Raw genomic sequence first — 26,158 nt, 5'->3', positions numbered from 1 at the left:
GACTCATTTGCCAAGGACTTTCAAATAGAACGATGTCATATGGGTGGTGGTTGATAGACTTATTAAGTACGCACACTTCTTACCTATTAGAGAGACTACTCCTGTTCGTCAGTTGGCAGAGATTTTTCAGCGTGATATTGTTAGACTTCATGTTGTGCCTGTGTTGATAGTTTCTCACAGGGATTCCAGCAGGCTTGGGGTACGAGGCTTAATTTTAGTACAACTTATCATCCACAGACCGATGGACAGTCAGAAAGGATGATTCAGACATTGAAGGATATGTTGAGGGCTTGTGCGTTGGAGTAGAAAGGTGATTGGAATAAATATTTGTATTTGGTTGTGTTTGCGTATAATAACAGTTGGCACGCGAGTATTGGTATGCCATCGTTTGAAGCTTTGTATGGTAGGAGGTGTAGAGCACCATCTTGTTGGGATGAGGTTGGTGAGAGAGTCATTGAAGAGCTGGAGCTGGTTAGAATCACTAATGAGAAGGTAGAGAAGGTTAAAGAAAGTTTGAAGGAAGCTCGATCACGTCAAAGGAGTTATGCTGATCAACATAGGGAGTTTAATGGATTTGAGCTAGGTGATCATGTGTTCCTAAAAGTGTCACCTTGTAAGGTTGTGAAGCATTTTAGTATGAAGGGAAAGCTTAGTCCGAGATATGTTGGACCTTTTGATGTTATGGAGAAAGTAGGGGAAGTATCTTATAGAATTGCGTTGCCGCCACAACTATCTCATGTGCATAATGTGTTTCATGTGTTCGTTTTGAAAGGCTACAAATATCATCCATTGCACGTAGTTCAGTATCCATTGTATAAGATTAGAGAGGATCTTTCGTCTGAGGAAGAAGTCGAGGCTATCTTAGCTCGAGAGGAGCGAGTTTTGAGGAAGAACACCATTCCGTTTGTGAAAGTTTTGTGGAAAAATTATTCTGAGAGAGAGGCTACTTGGGAGTTAGAAGAATCTATTCATGAGAAATATCCGCATCTATTCGATTCAGGTATGAGTATTTTGTTTCGTATGATTCCGGGGACGGAATCCTTTTTAAGGGGGTATATATGTAATATCAGTGATTTTAAATAATAATAATAATAATAATAATAATAATAATAAATATTAAAATTTATATGATTTGAATTATAATTATAATTTGAATAGTGCTCTAATAAATTAATTAATTAGATCTTAAAAAGGATTTATGTCAGGTAGTTTAGTTATTATTAAAATTCTAAATATCGTAGGATATTAAGTACTCTATATATTAATCTATTCGGTCATTGTGTAGCATTCGAGTTTCGAGTTTCGTATTAAAAACCCTAAAGAAGCCGCAGGGTGAGAGTAAAAGGAAAACAAGGGGCGATAGGTGTTGTAGTAAGTTGTGTCCACGACATCAGGAAATTCTTAATTCTCTATTATTACTATTAGGTGTTGTTGTAAATCGGCAGTTTACAACAGCGGGTATTGGCGTGTGTGTTTGAGTTTGCAATTTGAGAATAACATAAGTATTATCCACGTTATTTACATTATCTAAGTGTTAGGGTCAACACTGTGAAGGGTGCATTTTGGGCAAAAAGTCTTAATAATGTGCCATTTTGGGCATTTCTCCTATTCGTTTAGGTCCATTATAGAAAATATGTAACATGAAAAAACACCCTTTTGTAAGGAAAAAAAGAAACGTGAATACAATGTCAATTATTCGTAGTTTAGAAAATTTTCTCCCGGCTCCCTCTCTTTAGAAAGCATGGATTCGAAATTAAAAATAATATCAAGTTATTGTTTGCATAAAATTGAATTTCATAATCTGTGCGAAACAAAGATTAAAATATAATAAATAAATGTTGTTAAATTATGTAGTTAAAAAATCGAAGTTAAGTATAATATTAAAACTCCAACGTATAAATCTAGTTATACTCCTAGTTATTTTACTTATATTCATCTAACATGTTAGTTTTACTAATACGATAACTTAAAAATAAATCAACGCTTGGATGGACACTAATAAATAGAAGTTAAAGTGAAAATAAAATTTATAGAGAGTAGAATTCAATTCGTCTTAGTTAAGATTCAATTATATAAAGTTTTAAAAATAGTTGTGTGATTTTCTAGTGAATACCAAGATTTGGTAGTTTTGTGTTGTAATAGAACATGATTTCTCTTATTAGTATAGATATGTAACAGCCCACACTTTAAGACTATTAATTCTAAATCGAAAACTAATACAAAATACAAATTATTTAAGCGAAATTCTATTACAAAGGTGTCTATTATAAAAGCACAGCTAGTGGAAGTACAACAGTTAATATGCCCCAATTCCATGTCCTCGAACTCCAACGATTTCCAACTCAAATCTTATGACGAAACCTGAAACTGAAAGGGGTGAGCTACGAAGCCCAGCAAGTACAAATTAACTAACTATTTAACTGAAAAACAATGGGTATTTTTAATAAAATGATTTTTTTTAAAACAATAATAATTTTGTAAAAATAATTTTTAAAATAAATCCAACCCAAAGTTTTATATTTTGAAAATTCAGAATTTAAAACAGAAGAGAGGAGATTTTTATAACAGATTAGAACAGAGTAAAATAGAACGAAACGATAATTCTTATAAATACCACAGTCTTGATCTACTGCCACACTTTGCCAGTAGCCAGAATCTTATTCTTATTCTTATTCTCATATACCACATTTTGCCAGTGGTTGGCATCTAAAGTTCAATAATTACACGACCTTAATAGGTATCTAAAGTTGCACACTGGTGCGCCTACTAAAGGTATCTAAGGCTAGTTCCGGAACTATAGCGTAAATTACGAACGAGTTCGAAAACGTAGATACTGGGTTTCAAAAGATTCTCGTATCTTATTTCTTATACATTTCGAAATATAATTCTTATATCTTATACGAAATTCAAAAATCATAGTATCAAAACTTTTCTGAAAATTAAAGTCAAAAAGTACTTACCTCAAAGCCTGACCAGATCTGAATATAGTCTTTTTGACCCTCTAAATGACGTTATCTTGAAAAACATGAAACACGAAAGTTGTAGAGAACGAAAAGACCTTTCTGCAAAGTCTAGGATCACTGAATTCCGACATACGATAAATTTTCTACGAATTTTACAAGATTGCTGATTTATGTCGAGAAGAGGCCTACGAATTTTAATAATTAAGGCGAGGAAGATGAATATGGTGTATTTAAAACAAAATAAAATCCTATAACTTAACCTATAAGTTATCTGTATTAGAATCTGATCCAAATTTTAGGCCCCTTAGTCTAATTCAAATTTTAAATCCTAGTCCTTATCCAATTTTAATACTTTTTATTCTATTATTCAATTAATAATCAGATTCTAAAAATTAAGGGATATTACATACTACCCTCCTTAAAAAGAATTTGGTGCCCAAATTTATAATAATCCTAAAGTTCATGACACATCTACCCGTTGATCAACCAAAGGTCAAACTATGGTCCACAAGATCGAATCCTAGGGAATGTACTAGTCCCATACCTAATACACTCCGAAGAACAGCCTGCTCTTGATACCAACTGTAACAGCCCGCATTTTCAGACTATTAATTCTAAATCGAAAACTAATACAAAATACAAATTATTAAAACGAAATTCTATTACAAAGGTGTCTATTATAAAAACGTAGCTAGCGGAAGTACAACAGTTAATATGCCCCAATTCCAAGTCCTCGAACTCCAACGATTTCCAACTCGAATCTTATGATGAAACCTGAAATTGAAAGGGGTGAGCTGCGAAGCCTAGCAAGTACAAATTGACTAACTATTTAACTTAAAAGGAATGAGTGTTTTTAATAAAACAATTTTTCTCAAAACAATAATAATTTTGTAAAACCAATTTCTAAAATAAATCCAACCCAAAGTTTTATATTTTAAAAATTCAGAATTTAAAACAGAAGATAGGAGATTTTTATAACTGATCAGAACAGAGTAAAACAGAACGAAACGATAATTCTTATAAATACCACAGTCTTGATCTACGGCCACACTTTGCTAGTAGCCGGCATCTTATTCTTATTCTTATTTTCATATACCACATTTTTCCAGTGGTCGACATCTAAAGTTCAATAATTACGCGCCCTTAATAGGTATCTAAAGTTGCACACTGGTGCGCCTACAAAGGGTATCTAAGGCTAGTTCCGGAACTATAGCGTAAATTACGAACGGGTTCGAAAACGTAGAGACTGGGCTTTAAAAAATTGTCGTATCTTATTTCTTATACAGTTCGAAATAGAATTCTTATATCTTATACGAAATTCAAAAATCAGAGTATCAAAACTTTTCTGAAAATAAAAGCAAGTCAAAAAGTACTTACCTCAAAGCCTGACCAGATCTGAATATAGTCTTTTTGACCCTCTAAACGACGTTATCTTGAAAAACACGAAACACGAAACACGAAACATGAAATCTGTAGAGAACGAAAAGACCTTTCCGAAAAGTCTAGGATCACTGAATTCCGACTTTTGATGAATTTTCTACGAATTTTATAAGATTGTTGATTTATGTCGAGAAGAGGCCTACGAATTTTAATAATTAAGGCTAGGAAGATGAATATGGTGTATTTATAACGAAACAAAATCCTATATCTTAACCTACAAGTTATCTGTATTAGACTCTGATCCAAATTTTAGGCCCCTTAGTCTAATCCAAATTTTAAATCCTAGTCCTTATCCAATTTTAATACTTTTTTTTCTATTATTTAATTATTAATCGGATATAAAGATTAAGAGATATTACATACTACCCTCCTTAAAAAGAATTTGGTCCCCAAATTTATAACAATCCTAAAGTTCGTGACACTTCTACCCGTTGATCAACCAACGGTCAAACTATGGTCCACACGATCGAATCCTAGGGAATGTACTAGTCCCATACCAAATACACTCCGAAGAACAGCCTGCTCTTGATACCAACTGTAACAGCCCGCACTTTCAGACTATTAATTCTAAATCGAAAACTAATACAAAATACAAATTATTAAAGCGAAATTCTATTACAAAGGTGTCTATTACAAAAAACGCAGCTAGCGGAAGTACAACAATTAATATGCCCCAATTCCAAGTCCTCGAACTCCAACTCGAATCTTATGACGAAACCTGAAATTTAAAGGGGTGAGTTGCGAAGCCCAGCAAGTACAAATTGACTAACTATTCAACTTAAAAACAATGGGTGTTTTTATTAAAACGATTTTTCTCAAAATAATAATAATTTTGTAAAACCAATTTCTAAAATAAATCCAACCCAAAGTTTTATATTTTAAAAATTCAGAATTTAAAACAGAAGAAAGTAGATTTTTATAACTGATCAGAACAGAGTAAAACCTAACGAAACGATAATTCTTATAAATACCATAGTCTTGATCTACGGCTACACTTTGCTAGTAGCCGGCATCTTATTCTTATTCTTATTCTCATATACCACATTTTGCAAGTGGTCGACATCTAAAGTTCAATAATTACGCGCCCTTAATAGGTATCTAAAGTTGCACACTGTTGCGCCTACGAAGGGTATCTAAGGCTAGTTCCGGAACTATAGCGTAAACTATGAACGGGTTCGAAAATATAGAGACTGGGTTACAAAAGATTCTCGTATCTTATTTCTTATACAGTTCGAAACAAAATTCTTACATCTTATACGAAATTCGAAAATCAAAGTATTAAAACTTTTTCGAAAATAAAAGTAAGTCAAAAAGTACTTACCTCAAAGCCTGACTAGATCTGAATATAGTCTTTTTGACCCTCTAAACGGCATTATCTTTAAAAACACGAAACACAAAATCTGTAGAGAACGAAAAGACCTTTCCGAAAATTCCAAGATCACGGAATTCCGACTTACGATAAATTTTTTACGAATTTTACAAGATTGCTGATTTATGTCGAGAAGAGGCCTACGAATTTTAACAATTAAGGCGAGGAAGATGAATATGGTGTATTTATAACGAAACAAAATCCTATATCTTAACCTACAGGTTATCTGTATTAAAATCTGATCCAAATTTTAGGCCTCTTAGTCTAATTCAAATTTTAAATCCTAGTCTTTATCCAATTTTAATACTTTTTATTTTATTATTCAATTATTAATCGGATTTTAAAAATTAAGGGATATTACATAAACTTTCCTTAAAAAAGAATTTGGTCCCCAAATTTACAACAATCCTAAAGTTCGTGACACATCTACAGTTGATCAACCAAAGGTCAAACTATGGTCCACAAGATCGAATCCTAGGGAATGTACTAGTCCCATATCTAATACACTCCGAAGAACAGCCTACTCTTGATACCAACTCTAACAACCTGCACTTTCGGACTATTAATTCTAAATCGAAAACTAATACAAAATATAAATTATTAAAGCAAAATTCTATTACAAAGGTGTCTATTACCAAAACGCAACTAGCGGAAGTACAACAATTAATATTCCCCAATTCCAAGTCCTCGAACTCCAACGATTTCCAACTCGAATCTTATGACGAAACCTGAAATTGAAAGGGGTGAGCTGCGAAGCCCAACAAGTACAAATTGACTAAGTATTTAACTAAAAAACAATGGGTGTTTTTAATAAAATGATTTTTCTTAAAACAATAATAATTTTGTAAAAACAATTTCTAAAATAAATCCAGCCTAAAGTTTTATATTTTAAAAATTCAGAATTTAAAACAGAAGATAAGAGATTTTTATAACTGATCAGAACAGAGTAAAATAGAACGAAACGATAATTCTTCTAAATACCACAGTCTTGATCTACGGCCACACTTTGCTAGTAGCCGACATCTTATTCTTATTCTTATTTTCATATACCACATTTTCCAGTGGTCGACATCTAAAGTTCAATAATTACGCGCCCTTAATAGGTATATAAAGTTGCACACTGGTGCGCCTACAAAGGGTATCTAAGGCTAGTTCCGGAACTATAGCGTAAATTACGAACGGGTTCGAAAACGTAGAGACTGGATTTTAAAAAATTATCGTATCTTATTTCTTATACAGTTCGAAACAAAATTCTTATATCTTATACGAAATTCGAAAATCAGATTATCAAAACTTTTCTGAATTTAAAAGTAAGTCAAAAAGTACTTACCTCAAAGCCTGACCAGATCTGAATATAGTCTTTTTGACCCTCTAAATGACGTTATCTTGAAAAACACGAAACAAGAAATCTGTAGAGAACGAAAAGACCTTTCCGAAAAGTCTAGGATCACTGAATTCCTACTTACGATGAATTTTTTACAAATTTTAGAAGATTACTGATTTATGTCGAGAAGAGGCCTACGAATTTTAACAATTAAGGCGAGGAAGATGAATATGGTGTATTTATAACAAAACAAAATCCTATATCTTAACCTACAAGTTATCCGTATTAAAATCTGATGCAAATTTTAGGCCCCTTAGTCTAATCCAAATTTTAAATCCTAGTCCTTATCCAATTTTAATACTTTTTATTCTATTATTCAATTAATAATCGGATTCTAAAAATTAAGGGATATTACATACTACCCTCCTTAAAAAGAATTTGGTGCCCAAATTTACAACAATCCTAAAGTTCATGACACATCTACCCGTTGATCAACCAAAGGTCAAACTATGGTCCACAAGATCGAATCCTAGGGAATGTACTAGTCCCATACCTAATACACTCTGAAGAACAGCCTGTTCTTGATACCAACTGTAACAGCCCGTACTTTCAGACTATTAATTCTAAATCGAAAACTAATACAAAATACAAATTATTAAAGCGAAATTCTATTACAAAGGTGTCTATTACAAAAACGTAGCTAGCGGAAGTACAACAGTTAATATGCCCCAATTCCAAGTCCTCTAACTTCAACGATTTCCAACTCGAATCTTATGATGAAACCTGAAATTGAAAGGGGTGAGCTGCGAAACCTAGCAAGTACAAATTGACTAACTATTTAACTTAAAAAGAATGGGTGTTTTTAATAAAACAATTTTTCTCAAAATAATAATAATTTTGTAAAACCAATTTCTAAAATAAATCCACCCAAAGTTTTATATTTTAAAAATTCAGAATTTAAAACAGAAGATAGGAGATTTTTATAACTGATCAGAACAAAGTAAAACAGAACGAAACGATAATTCTTATAAATACCACAGTCTTGATCTACGGCCACACTTTGCTAGTAGCCGGCATCTTATTCTTATTCTTATTTTCATATACCACATTTTTCCAGTGGTCGACATCTAAAGTTCAATAATTACGCGCCCTTAATAGGTATCTAAAGTTGCACACTAGTGCGCCTACAAAGGGTATCTAAGGCTAGTTCCGGAACTATAGCATAAATTACGAACGGGGTCGAAAATGTAGAGAGTGGGCTTTAAAAAATTATCGTATCTTATTTCTTATACAGTTCGAAATAGAATTCTTATATCTTATACGAAATTCGAAAATCAGAGTATCAAAACTTTTCTGAAAATAAAAGTAAGTCAAAAAGTACTTACCTCAAAGTCTGACCAGATCTGAATATAGTCTTTTTGACCCTCTAAACGACGTTATCTTGAAAAACACGAAACACGAAACACGAAATCTGTAGAGAACGAAAAGACCTTTCCAAAAAGTCTAGGATCACTGAATTCCGACTTTTGATGAATTTTCTACGAATTTTACAAGATTGCAGATTTATGTCGAGAAGAGGCCTACGAATTTTAATAATTAAGGCGAGGAAGATGAATATGGTGTATTTATAACGAAACAAAATCCTATATCTTAACCTACAAGTTATCTGTATTAGACTCTAATCCAAATTTTAGGCCCCTTAGTCTAATCCAAATTTTAAATCCTAGTCCTTATCCAATTTAATACTTTTTATTCTATTATTCAATTATTAATCGGATTCTAAAAATTAAGGGATATTACATACTACCCTCCTTAAAAAGAATTTGGTCCCCAAATTTAAAACAATCCTAAAGTTCGTGACACATCTACCCGTTGATCAAACAAAGGTCAAACTATGGTCCACAAGATCGAATCCTAGGGAATGTACTAGTCCCATACCTAATACACTCCGAAGAACAGCCTGCTCTTGATACCAATTGTAACAGCCCACACTTTCAGACTATTAATTCTAAATCGAAAACTAATACAAAATACAAATTATTAAACCGAAATTCTATTACAAAGGTGTCTATTTCAAAAGCGCAGCTAGCGGAAGTATAACACTTAATATGCCCCAATTCCAAGTCCTCGAACTCTAACGATTTCCAACTCGAATCTTATGACGAAACCTGAAATTGAAAGTAGTGAGCTGCGAAGCCCAGCAAGTACAAATTGACTAACTATTTAACTGAAAAATAATGGGTGTTTTTAATAAAACGATTTTTTCAAAATAATAATAATTTTGTAAAAACAATTTCTAAAATAAATCCAACCCAAAGTTTTATATTTTAAAAATTCAGAATTTAAAACAGAAGAGTGGAGATTTTTATAACAGATCAGAACAGAGTAAAACAGAACGAAACGATAATTCATATAAATTCCACAGTCTTGATCTAAGGCCACACTTTGCCAATAACCGATATCTTATCCTTATTCTTATTCTCATATACCACATTTGTCTAGTGGTTGGCATCTAAAGTTCAATAATTACACGCCCTTAATAGGTATCTAAAGTTGCACACTGGTGCGCCTACTAAGGGTATTTAAGGCTAGTTCCGGAATTATAGCGTAAATTACGAACGGGTTCGAAAATGTAGAGACCGGGTTTCAAAAGATTCTCGTATCTTATTTTTCTTATACAGTTCGAAACATAATTCTTATATCTTATACGAAATTCGAAAATCAGAGTATCAAAACTTTTCCGAAAATATAAGTAAGTCAAAAAGTACTTACCTTAAAGCCTGGTCAGATCTAAATATATATCACTAAAAAAAATATAATTACTGAACATATTAGTTCTCCGAGAAATTAGTAAATACACAGTGTGAGAATTTAATACTAAATACACGCTGTGAGAATTTTTGTAATACTTAAAGAAAAAGTAGCGATTTTTTTTACAGATCATATAAAATATAATTACAGAACATATTAGTTTTCCTTGAAATTAGTTCTCATTTGAATTTAGCACAATTTGTATAATTAATAATTTGAATATGGTAATACAAGGAAAAATTTGATTATGGTAATAGAAGGAAAGAGAAGAAACCGAGACCCCTAACATTTGACCAAGATGCTAATGTGCATATATCCATAGTAAAGTACCTTACATAGCACTCCTTGAGATAGAAACAGGCGAATAGAACATAGATTAAATAAAACAATCAATAGAAACCATGAACCAAAAAAATAGTTAATATAAATAATAGCAAATATAAAGATAAAATAATCAATTTTATGTAACACAATAGAGCATCTCCACGGATGCGCTAAAAAGTCTACGTGTCAATGTACCCCTCCAACCCTAACAGCTGTTAGCAATATTTTTATGTCTTTTATCCCGTCTTCTATATTTCTTGATCCTTAGCCATTAGCTAAAAGATCCATTTCAGCATTCTGCCTAATTTAAACATCTCTCTACGTAATTTAAACCTAAACTCATTGATACATACATATATTTATATTATTTAAAACATATGTTTTAAAACTTTTATTTTATATTTAATATATGTAACTTTAATACTTATTTTAAAATTCTAATATTATATTATAATAAACTATGCTTCACATATAATTTCTATATATTTGTAAGTAATGTTTCTATATATTAATTTTATTATACTTATAATTGTAATAATTTTTAAATTTTATAATACTTACTTTAAAATATTTACATAAATATATAAAAATAAAAATATCGTCATTAAATATTTTTGATTTAAATAAATGTTTTAGTTTCAATTGTATTGAATATAATTAGCTTAAATTTATTTTAATTGTATATTTAAAATTAAAAAAAATATTCTGAATATAGCTAATGAATATAGCTAACATCATTGGCGTATAAACCCTTACAGGTTCAATAAAATTTTAGCTAATTATATTTTAGCTAACAAGTTTACCTAATATCTTTGGAATGCTCTTAAATGATGTAAATACTTGATGATATGTCAAAATATTAAACAATCCTCCTTGAAATAAAAACAAGCAAAGAGAACATGAATTAAATAAAACAATCAATAGAAATATTTCTGGACCAACAATACAGTTAATATAATCTATGAGTGTAAAAATAAAAACAGATATAAATAAAAAAAATTATGTATCACAATCGGTGATATATATAATCGGTAATGTATGGACTTGAGGTGTTTTGTTATTATCTATAACGGTAAAAAATCAATAATGAGTAAAAAATTTAAATATTTGAGTGTTTTTCGTGAACTTTCGCCTTATTCGAGTACCAGCCCTCAAACTCATTTCCAAAGTACAATGAAAGAGCTCATTTGAAAATCAATTTGATGTAAAATATGGCTCTGGTTTATATAATGAAGAACAAATAAAATGAGAGACGCTAAAGTTGGATGTATCTAAAACCTATGATAGGCTCGAATGGCGTTTTCTGGAAGCAATGATGATGAAGTTTGGGTTCAGTGGAACATGGAGGGATCGTATTATATATGACATGTGTTAAATCAGTGTCTTATAGCTTTCTGCAGGATGGGGAGATTTTCGGAGATTTGCAGCCAAGTCGAGGAATTAGACAAGTGGATCCAATTTCCCTTTATCTATATATATTATGTGCTAAAGGTTTAAGTTCGATGATTAAAAGGCATGAAGAAGTGGGGTTAGTGCATGGTTGTAGCATAGCACGAGGTGCACCAGCCGTTTTACATCTACTTTTTACAAACGACTATTATCTCTTTTTCAAAACTATACACAGGAAGATCTACTATGAAGAATATTTTACTGATCTATGAAAGGTTATCAGGACGGGCTATAAATTTCGGCATATCAAGTGTAGTGTTCAGCCCCAACACAATGCCAAGTAGTAGAATACACGTGTGTGATGTCTTGCAGGTAGGGGTGAGTATCGGTCGGTTTGGGCGGTTTGGAGGGTCTAAACTGAACCAAACCGAAGTTAGCGGTTTCCTTAAAGTCCAATCTGAAATCAAACTGTTATGTGAAAAAACCAAACCAAACCAATCTGATTAAAACGGTTCGGTTCGGTTTGGTTTCGGTTTTAACCATTTTTTCTATAAAATAAAGTTAAAAATTAAATTAAACTTGAACTCGTAAATAAGACTCGAAAGTTTGTTTCATATTATAGGGTTATATTTTATATTATAATCATATTCAAAAAGATTAAATAAAAATTACGACTTTGAGACATTAAAAAAGGTAAGAAGACGAAAAAGATGGGACCAACTCTCATACTTCTATTGAATAAAAATAAAAATAATGAAAACATAACACATACATAAATATTAATATCTTAGAATAAAATATTATTCTTTTATATATTTTAGTTTACGCATATGTTATAAATTATAAATTTATTATTAATTGCACATTACTAATATATGCCTATTATTATTTCATTCTAAATATGCGGTTCAGTTTGGTTATTTCGGTCGGTTTGGAGGTAAAAACCGAAATCAAACCGAAAAAATTCAGTTTTTAAAATGTCAATCCAAAACCGAACCAAACCGTTAGTAAACCGTAAAATTCGGTTTGGTCGGTTTAGATTGGGCGGTTTCGGTAGATTTGGCTAATTTATGCTAAGCCCTATTTGCATGTGCATGAAATCCTTGTACCAGGTAATTACCTAGGATTGTCAATGCATATCGGAAGAAGAAAAAACAATGCTTTTAAATTCTTAAGTGACCGTGTAAGTCAGAAACTGCAGAGTTGGGGTAAAGACAATATCAAAAGGTGGAAAGCTAGTGCTCCTGAAAACTGCAGCACAAACAATAACCTCTGGATGCAACTATTGTTAATACCCCGCGAGATATGTAATGGGATTCAACATTTGATGAACTCATTTTGGTGGGAAAATGGTGAATCGAATAAGGGAATTAGATGATTGTCATGGGAAAAGCTTTGCACTACTAAGGAAGGAGGAGGGTTGGGATTCAGGGAGTTAAGTAAATTCAACTTTGCCATGTTAGCAAAACAAGGTTGGAGATTGCTTAATAATGCGAATCCCCTCGTTATAAGTATCATGAAGGCCAGGTATTTCCCGGACTGTGATTTTTTACAAGCTCAAATGAGTTCAAATCCGAGTTATATGTGGAAAAGTATTAACGCATATCAAGAAGTCATTCGTCAAGGAAGTCGAAGAAGAATTAGGAATGGCGAATCTACGAGGGTCTGGAAGATACCATGATTACCATGTAAAAACAATGGGTATTTAACAACGGATATGCGTTAAGAACTGACATATATACGAGTTGTTAGCTTGATGGAAACATATACTTACTGCTGGGATGAGGAAATATTACATGACATCTTTCATGAGAGAGATGTTCAGCTAATCAGAAGCATACCAAGTCCAATGCAGCGCGATGAGGATTTTTGGTTCTGGTTACTGGAAGAATCTGGCTTGTTTTCTGTTAAAAGCTGTTATAGAAGAATTCGAGGTGAACATAACTGGGTACATACTGAATTCCGGAAGAAATTGTGGTTGTTAGAATTTCCAAGAAAAGTTATCAATTTTATATGGCGAGTATTTAAGTCTTGCTTGCCAACGGCAGTAGCGCTTGTAATAGAGAAAGTTCAAATAGAAACAACATGTTCCTGGTGTCTTGTTAGAAGGGAGGACGCGACTCATGTATTGTTCGATTGTTCATTTGTAAGATCAGTTTGGGCACGAGTAGAATTGCTGGAGGTGAAGTCTGTTAATTATATGATCCTATTGGGGTCTTCCTCTAACACCTTAAGGTTTTAGATGAGCTGGTTATTTAACATGGTATCAGAGCTTAGACTGGCGGGAGAACTAAGGTTCGATTCCCAACCGGACATTAAAGGAAATTAATATCCCAAAAATGGGCGTTGGTGTTACACTCTTCAACCCATAAATGGGCTTTCGAGTGAGGGGGTGTTAAATATATGATCCTATTGGGTCTTCCTCTAACACTTAAGGTTTTAAATGAGCTGGTTACTCAACAAAGTCTGATGGGTATGACGCAAACATCGTGGATATTTTCCAGCATTTGGTCACTATTTGTTCACGAGAAAAGCTAGCCATGATTGGTATGCATGGTTTGTTGGAACCTTTGGAATCGAAGGAATATATGGGTATGGGATAAGATTGGTGTTTCGGACTTTGGGTACATGCAACAACGATGAATATGATGTACGAATGGAAGCAAAGCTGCCTGGAAAAGTTTAAGCAGCGAGTTGTGGGTGGTGTAAGCGCAAGAAAATGGCATGTACCGCAATAGGGGTGGACGAAAATAAATATGGATGCTGCTGTATTTCTGGATTTAGGTTACACTGGGTTAGGAAGTATTATTTATAATGAACATGTTGAGTTTGTTCAAGTAAGAAATTAGATGTTGGAAGCACTTTACCAGCCATGCGAAGGAGAAAAGTGAGCTTGAAAGAAGCCCTCTCCTGGGTGAAAGATCTGGCCTATAAGAAGTGCGTGTTGGAAACTGATGCTAAGGCACTTGCGGACACATGCAAAAATGTTTAGGGATGTGCCTATTTTCATTCCATTGTTTTAAGTTGTGTTGATTTATTTAAGCACTATGATGAAGTGCTAGTCAAATTTGTTTATAACTCTGCTAATGAAGTGGCTCATAGATTAGAAAAGGACTATTCATTCTATGTCAGTCATCCATGAGTGGGTTACCATCCCTCTGAATTTTATCTCTCATGTATTTATTATTGATTCAGTTTAAAAACAAGCAATTATTTTAAAAAATTCAGAAAAAGTTCAAAAACTCATATCCGAAAAAATGTGCAAATACGTTTCAACCCGATTCATATTTTTCATCAGAATCTAACATATACTGAAACTTGAATTTTTTGATAAAAACTTGAATTTTAAAATATTTGGAAAAGTCTCAGATTTTTTGATAAAGATGTAAAAATATTTAATTTTTTCATTAAATTTTAATTAATAATATATATTTATAAAAATCGGATATAAATCAGACAGCTCAATCCAATTTTTGAATAATACATGCATGATCTGATTTTAAAAATATTTGAATTTTGTAAAACATCTACAAATGATAAAATACCTATAGGTCGAATTAAAATTATATATATACAAACTCGCCCCAGCCTATTGGGCCCGGATAAAATTTGTTGGATGCTCCAACGCTAAACTCGGGAGCGAGATTCAATTAACAGTTTTCGATACCGGAGTGACGCATGTGTTGTCGCCACCACTTATATTTGCCAACGGGGTTAGACTTGTTTTGGCTTCAATACTTTGTATTTGTTATGTTTTGTCGCCATACTTGTATACGCCAGTGCCATTTACAGTTTGCACCTCAGACAAAACCGGCAAACAATATGGCACATTTCACGAGGCACTACTTGATCACCGTCAATAGTTTCATAAAATTAATATTCCCCCTTGTTTCTATATTTGATATTTGATCTTTATGCATTTTTCTTTGACCGCAGAACTAAATTATTATATTGAAAACTTCCTTTTTTTGAATAATAAATATACAATGTATACTAAAATTGATAAAGAAATTCAAAATTAATTATTTTAACTAAGCGGTCAAAATTCTTAAAATTAAACGTTGAAAAATTAAACAACAAATATAGAAAAAAATAATGAAGTACTTAAGAATAAAGGATTCAAGATATTAATTTCGGGGGAAATGTTACAATAAATATATAGAACTCTTCTATTACATAAACTTGCGTGATTCAAATATTATACAGAGCGGTTCTTTGATCAATAAAAGAAACAACTGTGTCACTAAATAGTCTAGATTTTAGACAACATCAGCAATAATGAATTATTCTCCATCTGCGTTCAGAAGTTTGATACGGGTATCCAGAGGGAGTAACTCCGGCTCGTTGAGTGAAAATATGCCTTTGTAATGAAAGTGGCTTATTTTCCCTTCATTGTCACGCCCTGCTCCTCCAACTAATATTTGTAGGGAAATATTTCACTGTTCAAAGATTCTAAGCAATGCAGCACGTGATGACACAAAAGGCAGTCTAGATTGATCAAATTACCATTTCTCAATCCGGCCAATATTTCACCTCTAGAGAGTTCTTTCAATCATGCAAATCTGTCTTGATAGATTGATCTCACAAATCAATTTCCAGATGTCAGAACTTTCCAGAAGTGATTGGTCATATTTCCCAACGTTGATTTGGAGCACCTTCTTCATTGTTTATAAGACTCTAGATCACTGGTTCGTAGTTGCGGAGGATGAAGATCGGGTATGTAATCATATTATTCAGGTTAAGGATGGAGATCGGGGTATATGTGATTTAAGAGTTAGAAACAAAAACGTATTTAATTTCGAGGAGGAATGAAATAGCACAAGTACAAAACAAGAACGATTGATATTTCGATTCTGGTAGAGGGAGAGAAAAGAAGAAAATCAGACTAGTAAGTGTTTATTTTTTTTTCTAGGACCGATGTCTTGCAATGTGTGTATTTCATGAAATAACTTGTTTTCGTTTGTGTTGTTCAGAGTGCCTTATATAGAGTGGAAACTACATTTTAAATCAAACTAAGAGATGAAATTGTGGACCGGAAAAAAAATAATGGACAAAAAACGTGGGCGACAAATAATGTAATACGCGGCTATAAAGTGAAAACAATACATTTTATGTGATACAATGGGTGTAATGATTAAACGGTTTGTTCTTATCTATATGTTAAAAGTACATTAAAGTGAGAAAATAGAAAACTATCTTAAATAGAAACAAGTTATGAATATAGTGGGAAACGAAACAATCAATAAAATATATGAGCTAACAAAACAACTAATTTGATATGCGACTATGAAAGCAAAACATAAACTTGCAGCGATAATGGTTGAAGGAAACAATCAACAAAACACGTGAGCTCACAAGAGAACAATTGTTATAATATGCGGTTATGAAGCAAAAACAGGAACTTGTAGATATTAGAAGTTTTGAAAAAGAAATTAGGCAGTAAAATGTCATCCACATACCATTTAAAACCAAAATTAATTTATAATTTATGATCACAAAACTTGTGAAACTGAACATATATTGTTTGTTCACTTTCTTTTCCGCGAAAATAAAATTTATTTATAATTTGTGATCCAGAACATGTTCATTGTTTGTTCACTTTCTTTTCCGTGTTTGCTACAATGAACCGCCACTCACTGGTATTCTTGAAATATATATAATTATCACCCAGAGTCGATAAATAATGCAAAAGCCTAAAAACAAAACAATACTACATATTATGGATACACTTGCTGAAATGATTTTGCGGTTTGTTAAAATACATTAAAGTGAAAAATAGAAAACCGTCTTCAATGGAAACAAGCTATAAATACAATGGTCGGAAACGAAACAATCAACAAAACAAGTGGGCTAATAAGAAAACAACTAATGTAATATGCGGCTATGGAGCCAAACCAGAAACTTGCAGTCGTAAATACGGGTTGAAAGAAAATAATCAACAAAATAGGTGAGCTAATAAGAAAATAATTGTTGTAAAATACGGTTATGAAGCAAACACATGAACTTGCAGATATTAGAGGTTATGGGAAAGAAAATAGGCGTAAAACCCATCCTCTTAAAATTTGAAATCAAAATCAAAATAAATTTACAATGTGATCACAGAACTTTTGATACTGAACATGTATTTTTGGCATAATTTCTTTCCCATGTGTGCTAATGTGAATGCCACAGCTATGCCCGAACTACATATAATTATCACCCCATACTCATTAAATTATTTGCAAAAGCCTAAAAACAAACTAGGAATTGAGTAGGAACATTACGATTTTTTTTTACGATTGCAACATCTAGGACTGCAATACCAAAAAGGGTTCTCTGGAGTTAAGAAACTATCAGGGAATACTTTAGATGCTTGAAATTATAATATACCTATGTGTTTCAAAAAAAGCAGAAAGGAAACTTAACTTCCTTAGAAATGCATATAAATTAAGTATCAAAATACCATGCGAAGGACAAGTTTAGATGACACAGTTAAGTGCATTACTAGTTTTAAAAACTTTAGTTACTGAACAACAGTGCATGTACTGCATTTAGACGGTTAAGAACATCTTCTACCATCTCCTTTATTTCTCTTAGCTGTTTGCCAACCTCAGGTGGCCCTAGTTCTGTTGAAACAGCATCACGAGTTTGATAGTCCACAGGAGGATTTGCAGCAATAACAGCTTCCACCTTGGCTTCCGGTACAGCTTCTATTTTTTCTGGTGCATCGACCACATTTGGTTCAACAGTCATTAGATTCTCTCTATTTTCTCCGCTGCAGCTTCCACCTCATGTATCTGAACAGCTTTTTCTGTAGCATCCAACACATTCTCTGCAACAGCTTTTAAAGCATTTTTCTCAGTTTCACTAAAATCTTCTGATATTGCATCTTCTTTGTTCTGCACTGCAATTTCCACCTCATTTTCCTGAAAAGCTTCTTCTATTTTCCTTGTAGCATCATCCTCATTCAGAACAGAAATGTCTTGATTCTCCGCAGCAACCATATTATTGGAAGTAAACACCAAGTCTAAGTCTTGTTTCTTCAATACAGCATAATCTTTCTTCTGTTCCAAAGCTCTTTGGTCCTCTGCAACATCTACATTAATAAATACTGCATTTTCAACATTTGAAGATTCAGCAGCTTTCATATCAAGATCAAAAGGCTCAGTTGTCGATGAGTCCACAGCTTTGTCCATCATAACTGGAAATGCAGCATCATCAGAAGCAGTAACTGAACCGCCATCATCATCTTGCAAATTTTCAGTCACATCTGATGCAATAATATCAGTTTGATATCAAAAAGAAAGACATTTCCAAATTAAAACCCACAGAACAGCATGTCCTCAATATCGCTTATAAAGAAATACCCAACATAATAAAAAATAGTAGTCTATGGTAATTCTTTAACATGAAATTCTGAAACAGGAAGACTGGAATACATCTCAGAAGACACAAGATATTGTTTGGCACCTTTGGCCTCTGTTCCCTCAAAATTAGAAACATCATTAGACGTAAATAAACCACCATCTTTACCTTTGATTCCAGTTGAATCACACAAGGTGCGGCCACACCATATGATTCGACAACCACATCAATTTTCTCTGCATGACTTACTTCTGTGCAATAATTTCATAGCAAATCACACATAATCAGTATATACAGTGTCGAACGTAAACATAAGAACTGTGAGGGCTGAGTCCAAGTAAAAATATCTATAAGCAAAAGCAAATACAATTTAATCATTTTATTCCTTTGGGGGCAATACATCACAATTTCTGTGAACTGAATAATTTTAAAACATAGAAAAATACTAAAAAAGCAGCCATTGGTGATTCTTTACCTAAGGGTTCTGCTACATTTAGAGATTGAAAACTAGAAGAAATCATAGTAGGAAGTGCATTTTCTATGCCTTCTCCAGTATCGTTTATCTTTAAATTAAGAGCTTCCGAAGCCAAAATTTTCTCAGGAAGAACTGTCCTTTTTGGTAAAATAACAGATGGCTCATCAAACACAGCAGTAACACCATCAGTAACCTCAGTTTGCATCAAAGGACTACTCTCTGCCTCAACAAATATAAACACCAATAAACAGTATATCGAGATTAGACAAATCCAACTTGTGATCAATACTTAATAAACAGATCAAGGCAGCATTATACAAATAATTAACCTTCGTTCTCAGCTTTTTCCCTTGCTGCAGCAGCAGCTTCCTTCTTCCTGAGGGCTCTCCTCTTCTTTGAACCTGAAGGCATCGTTGTTTCTTTACTTACAAAAAGTAAGTGCCGCAGTTTATCTCACTCCGTCATATATTTATACATGTTGAATTGGACTCTTTGAATTCCCTGACATAAATGAATATAATATCCAGTTTGAGTAAGTATTTTATTAAATGACTTGTGGAGTTCCCATATGAGATTTGAAGAGTCAGAAGTGGTAAAGTCATGCATGATTATAAGAAGGCCTCTTCTGATTTTTGATTATGATCTCCTTTGAGAATTAAATTTAATAATGATGTTTACTGTAATTAAAAAATCATTACTGACTACTTGCTACATAAACTTCTGATTCGAAAAATAAAGTGTTATAAAGTGTTTAATAAAAGAACATATTTACACTGCGAATGTAATATTTTTAGTAATATCCATTTCTAAAAATAAATGTAATTTAAGCTCAAATTTATGTACATCAATTTTTGTTTTAAATCTAATTTTCTCCAGTTCCTTCTCTCTCTGTTCTTGGTTCTAGAGTTCCAACATTCCCGAACTTCACATTTTCTGCATCATGAGAGCAAGTATCTTCTAACACCCCAGCTCCTTGGTATACTCTTGAAGACCTCTAACCGGAGTTTTATACCATTTTGATTCAGAACTTTTCTTTTAAAGAAATTGTGTGGAATGTAAGGAACGGAATTTGTGAGGGAGCACCTTCTTCATTGCTTATAAAAGTCACCGGTAATCATCAAGGTCACAAGACGAGCAGTCGAGCAGATCATGTTGCAGTTGTCTTAGAATTAGTGGAGGATACAAATTAGGGATGTGATATAGCAATCAAGTTTTTCTGATGATACTTTTAGGGTTTTGACAGATAAGTGAGTCAAGAGCACTGAAGTGATAGAGGATAAAATTGATTCACAAATCTCATCAAAAACAATCTGAAAAGCTGGTCCTTACAATTTTGTCCTCCAGACTATATAGTGCCATAACATAAAAGATTCTATCTTGCTAAGACAAAATTAGCCTCCTACATAAATGACTCACTACATGATATGTATCACACATAACAATGTTCTGTGACTTATTGAAATAAAGCAGAAACTTGCGAGAGTAGACACATGATCTCATTACTCCCCCTCAAGCTGGGAGGGGAGCTTTGCTGCAGCTCCAAGCTTGGCAAGAAGATAATAATGCTGCTTTGTTGACAGAGCTTTAGTAAATATGTCAGCCACCTGAGCATGGGTTGGAACATGTCTTGGAACGATAACACCAGAGTTGACTTTATCACGAATGTAGTGGCAATCTACTTCCATATGTTTAGTTCGTTCGTGAAGGACCGGATTGGCTGCCATGGCGAGTGCAGCCTGATTGTCACAGTAGAGCAGAGCAGGAGGCAAGTTTGAAGTCCCATATCCTGAAGTTTTTAAGTCCCATATACCTTGTCCAGGGTTCGAGTTTATATATCTTAGAAGCTTAATTGCAGCATCCATATGGTCACAGGTAGGATGTTGCATGAATTGTGTCAATATATGCACAGAGAACGTAATATCAGGACGCGTAATCGTGAGGTATATTAGCTTACTAAGTAACCTCTGATAAGGATAAGGATGAGGATCACGAAGAAATATACCACTATCATCCTTAAGTCTGAGATGAATATCCATTGGAAGCTTGAGGGAAGTAACTGAGGATAGACCAAACTCTTCAATTAAATCTGTAGCATATTTCTTTTGAGATATAAAAAATCCAGCAGTTGAGCGAGTGATTTCCAAACCCAAAAAGTAACTCACATCCCCCAGGTCTTTCATCTTAAAAGTGGTTGACAACATCAGTTTTAGACGGTTGATTTCTTGTAAGTTATTTCCAGAAAGAAGCAAATCATCAACGTAGACGAGAACCAGAGTTACGGAGGTGTCCTTTGTCAGAGTAAACAGACTATAATCAACTAGTGACTGCACAAAGTTCAGAGTTTTTAGAGTAGTTGAGAGTTTGTCAAACCAATTTCTTGGGGCTTGGCGAAGACCATACAAAGACTTCTTGAGTTTACACACCAAGTGTAAGGTTGATGCAGGTAGCTCCCCCTGGTTGAGAGCGATTCTGCTACCAATTCCACTATAACCTTGAGGGAGTTTCATGTAAACAGTCTCATGAAGCTCTCCATGCAGAATTGCGTTTATTACATTTGCTGCACATACCAATCTTGTAATGCTGCTACTGCAAGCAAGGCTCTGACTGTGGTCATTTTAGCAACAGGAGCGAAGGTATGTTGATAGTCAACCCCATAAGTCTGTCTGCACCCTAAAATAACAAGTCTGGATTTGTAACGTTCAACAGCCCCTTCTGGTGTGAATTTAGTTTTATACAGCCACTTTCACCCAATTGCCTTTTTATCTGGTGGCAATGTAGTTATATTCCACGTATCATTAGCTTCAAGTGCAGCCAGTTCATGATTCATAGCATTGACCCAATTTATGTCTTGCACAACATACTTAAAGAGCACTAGGTCCTTGTGTGATGTTAAGGCAGCAAGAAAGCAAGAAAAGTTAGGTGAGGTAGGTTGTGTGGTAACAGTTATACAGTTGGCTGATGGTTTAGGAAAAGGCTGAGCAACATAAGATTGCATCCACACAGGAGGTTTGTGTTGTCTAGAGGATTTTCTGGGTGAAGGTGGGGTTTGAACAGGAGAATGAGTAGGTTGGGGACTGTTGGGTAAAGCAGAATGTTCAGTCACATCATTAGTAGATTGAGCAGGTGAAGTATCAATAGGAGTTTGGGTGGGATGTGTGTTATCAGACAAAGACAGATCAGAAAAGTCATCATCAATATGCACAGTTATTTGTTGATGAGGCATTTCAGCTGGTAAAGGCTTCATATATGGTTTCAGTGTATTCTTGTTTAAAGGAAAAACAGTCTCATTGAATGACACATCACGAGAAACAAATATTTGCATGGTTTTAATATCAAGTAAACGAAAACCCTTTTGAGTAGGTGAGTATCCCACAAAGACACAAGGGACTCCCCTTGGTTTGAATTTGTCTGTGGAGTGTGCAGGGTTTATTGCAAAGGCTAGACAACCAAATGCTTTCAATTGATTGTAATCAACATGTTCATCATATAACAACTCATATGGGCATTTATTATTGAGAACGGCAGAAGGTAACCTGTTAATTATGTACACTGCTGTGAGGACAGATTTTCCCCAGAATGAGAGAGGAAGGCCTGACTGAAACATCAGTGCTCGAGCAACTTCAAGTATATGTCTGTGCTTCCTCTCAGCACGTGCATTCTGCTGTGGCCTATAATTGCATGATGTTTGATGCACTATTCCTTGTGCTCGAAAGAATTTTCTGCATTCTCCATCATCAAACTCACGAGCATTATCCGACCTCAGCACTTTGATACACAATTTGAATTGATTGCGAACATAATTGTTGAAGAGTTCCAGTGTCTTCAGAAAATCTAATTTGTATTGCAGCAAATAAATCCTTGTCATTCTCGTACAGTCGTCCACAATTGTAAGAAAGTAAGTGAATTTCTTTCTTGTGCTCATCTTGTAGGGACCCCATATATCTGTATGAACAAGATCAAATGCTTTAGTTGCTCGAGATTCACTCAAGGAGAAAGGCAACTTTGTGAATTTTGCCATGGGGCAAGTCAAACAGACTTGGTCTGAAACATGAATGCAGTGTTTTACACACTCTATGAACTTCAGTTTGGAGGCAGGTGCGTGTCCCAGACGATTGTGCCACAAAGCGTATTGTTCACTTAGAGAAGGAGCAAGCAAACTCAAACATTGGTTTCCCAGATTGACAGAAGACTTTGCAGACGTTGAGGTTGACAAATAATATACTCCATTCAATACTGTTCCTGTGCTTCTTACATTACCAGATTTGGTGTCAAAAATTTTACACGGAGATGGTGAGAAAATAGCATAACATCCATTGTCATTTGACAGCTTATGATAGAAAGCAGGTTATGAGTAAAGACAGGAACATAAAGAACATTACGCAACTGAAGGCCATTTTCAAGGTATACATCTCCAACATGTGAGACCACAGCTTTATCACCAGTTGGAAGATTCACGGTCAAATTTGATGTAACTACTTTCACATTACTAAGCAGCTTGAAATCTGGAGTCATATGGTCCGTTGCTCCCGTGTCCACAATCCACACATTGGAGGTAGTTTGCACAGCATGGAAGGTAATCATACCTGAGAAGGGACTGTCCATTGGTTCTTCACTGAACTCTTGTGGTACTTGGTTTGGAATGAGTTGAAGCAGCTGCTTCAATTGCTAGGGTAAAAATACAATGGGTTGTTGCAAGGGTTCTGACGCACTAGTCCAAACAGAGATATTTGCTGCAGTGTGCTTTTTTGGCTGGAAGCTATTGCGAGAGTTAGACCATTTATTTGGAGCAGGTGAGTTTTTAGGTGGTTGATAAAGTAGATTCCTATGGTGCCATTTCAGATAGCCTACGATATTCCAACACCGCTCATTAGTGTGTCCCTTTCCACCACAAGCAGTGCAGATTGGAGGCTTAATAACATTTATAGATGTTTTACTAAACATAGCTGATAAGTCAGTGTCATAAGATAGGTTATTTGTAAGGACAAGTCTTTGAGATTCTTCCTGTTGAATGGATGCACATGCCATATCAACACTAGGCAGAGGGTTCATCAGCAATAGTTGACTACGTTGCCCAGCATACACATCATCTAGGCCATTAAGGAACTGAAAGAGTTTAGCTTCTTCCTTTTGAGTAGAAATAGCCTTCAACAAGGTGGTAACATCTACACTCAGGGTAGTGACACTAGGCAACAAATTCATAAACTCTAATTCTTCCCAAACACTACTAAGAGAAGTGAAATATTCCACTACTGTGCTACCATTTTGTTTTAGTGCAAACAACTCTCTATTCAACTTATATTTATGAGACCCATTAGTAAGTTGGAATCTTATCTGTAACTGATTCCATACTTCAGATGCAGATGTGATAAAAAGAACAGATTTTTTGATAGAATCAGATATATTATTATGAAGCCAGGACATTACCATACTATTGCACGTATCCCACTGGATGGCTTCAGTTTGATCCGTTGTGCTTCTCACTTTTGTTCCTTCAACAAAGCCAAGCTTTCGCTTTGAGGAGAGTTGTATTTCCATCGAACGCTTCCAAGATCTGTAATCAGTAGCACCTTGTAACTTGGTGACACTAATAGACAATGGATTATCTGATGGATGTAGAAGAAGAGGGTTCTGCGTATCTGAAAACGAGAACTTGCTACCACTGGCCATTGATTAAAAAGGTAGATCCGGTCACGAGCACTGCTCTTTTAAAATACAATAAGATTGAAAAGACTTGAGCTTCAGACAGATAAACTATTATGAATCTTTGACACTCACTCGATCAAATCACTTTTTTTTTTTAAAATCTCACCAGCGGATCTGATACCATGATACTTTTAGGGTTTTGACTGCTAAGTGAGTCAAGAGCACTGGAGTGATAAAGGATAAAAATTGATTCACAAATCTCATCAAAAACAATCTGAAAAGCTGGTCCTTACAATTTTGTCCTCCAGACTATATAGTACCATAACAGAAAAGATTCTATCTTGCTAAGACAAAATTAACCTCCTACATAAATGACTCACTACATGATATGTATCACACATAACAATGTTCTGTGACTTATTGAAATAAAGCAGAAACTTGCGAGAGTAGACACATAATCTCATTATCTGACAATAGAATTGCGAAAGCGAGTGTGCTGATTTATGCATTTAGATCATCATGGACATGTCGAAGACAATATGTTATACTCAACGTACTTTTTTTTTTTTTTTTTTTTTTTTTTTTTTACAAATACACAAAACTTTCATTAACTTCAATATAATACAGTCGGGACAAACCCCCAACTGTCGATACAACCAGGTGGTAAAACAAATATCATACTAAAAATAATTAGATGATTTGTTTTCTGATCTTTTAACACATAGAATTTAAAAATTCTTGAAATTAAAAACGAAATCAAAGACATCCCGGGCAATCCAAATTGTACCAACATCTCTGAAAATAGCAACATCGCAATTGACCATATCACATAAAAACCATTGTTAGCCCAATGTTCAAAAACACCAATCACTGAGATTGGAGAAACGACACCACAGCTATCTACTTGCCGGACACCGGCTATAGACATGCCGAAAACACCCCAGCTATCTACATGCCGGATACCAGCTATAGACATGCCGAAAGTGTAAACACGTGAAAGATGAACAATCTTTGGTTGTGAAAGGTGAGCTCTTGCAATAATCAATACCGCTCCAGATTCGACGCAGGCTTTGCAG

General features: G+C 34.1%; 1 protein-coding gene across 1 annotated transcript; it reads right to left on the bottom strand.

Moving 5' to 3' along the window:
* Nucleotides 1–24,104: 24,104 nt before the first annotated feature.
* Nucleotides 24,105–25,106, bottom strand: LOC141686201 (uncharacterized). The gene has a single exon (XM_074491253.1). It carries the CDS (start codon nucleotides 25,104–25,106, stop codon nucleotides 24,105–24,107), a length of 1,002 nt encoding a protein of 333 aa, XP_074347354.1.
* Nucleotides 25,107–26,158: the final 1,052 nt, after the last annotated feature.

Source organism: Apium graveolens, chromosome 2 (genome assembly GCF_009905375.1).
Source record: "Apium graveolens cultivar Ventura chromosome 2, ASM990537v1, whole genome shotgun sequence".
In the NCBI taxonomy this organism is placed as follows: Eukaryota; Viridiplantae; Streptophyta; class Magnoliopsida; order Apiales; family Apiaceae; genus Apium; species Apium graveolens.
The sequence above is the reverse complement of the archived record's forward strand: the minus strand, read 5'-3'. Positions and strand labels throughout refer to the sequence as shown.

What these genes read in the sequence shown, in the direction of transcription:
- LOC141686201 (XM_074491253.1), bottom strand. Translation starts at nt 25,106, where the DNA reads ATGGCCAGTGGTAGCAAGTTCTCGTTTTCAGATACGCAGAACCCTCTT.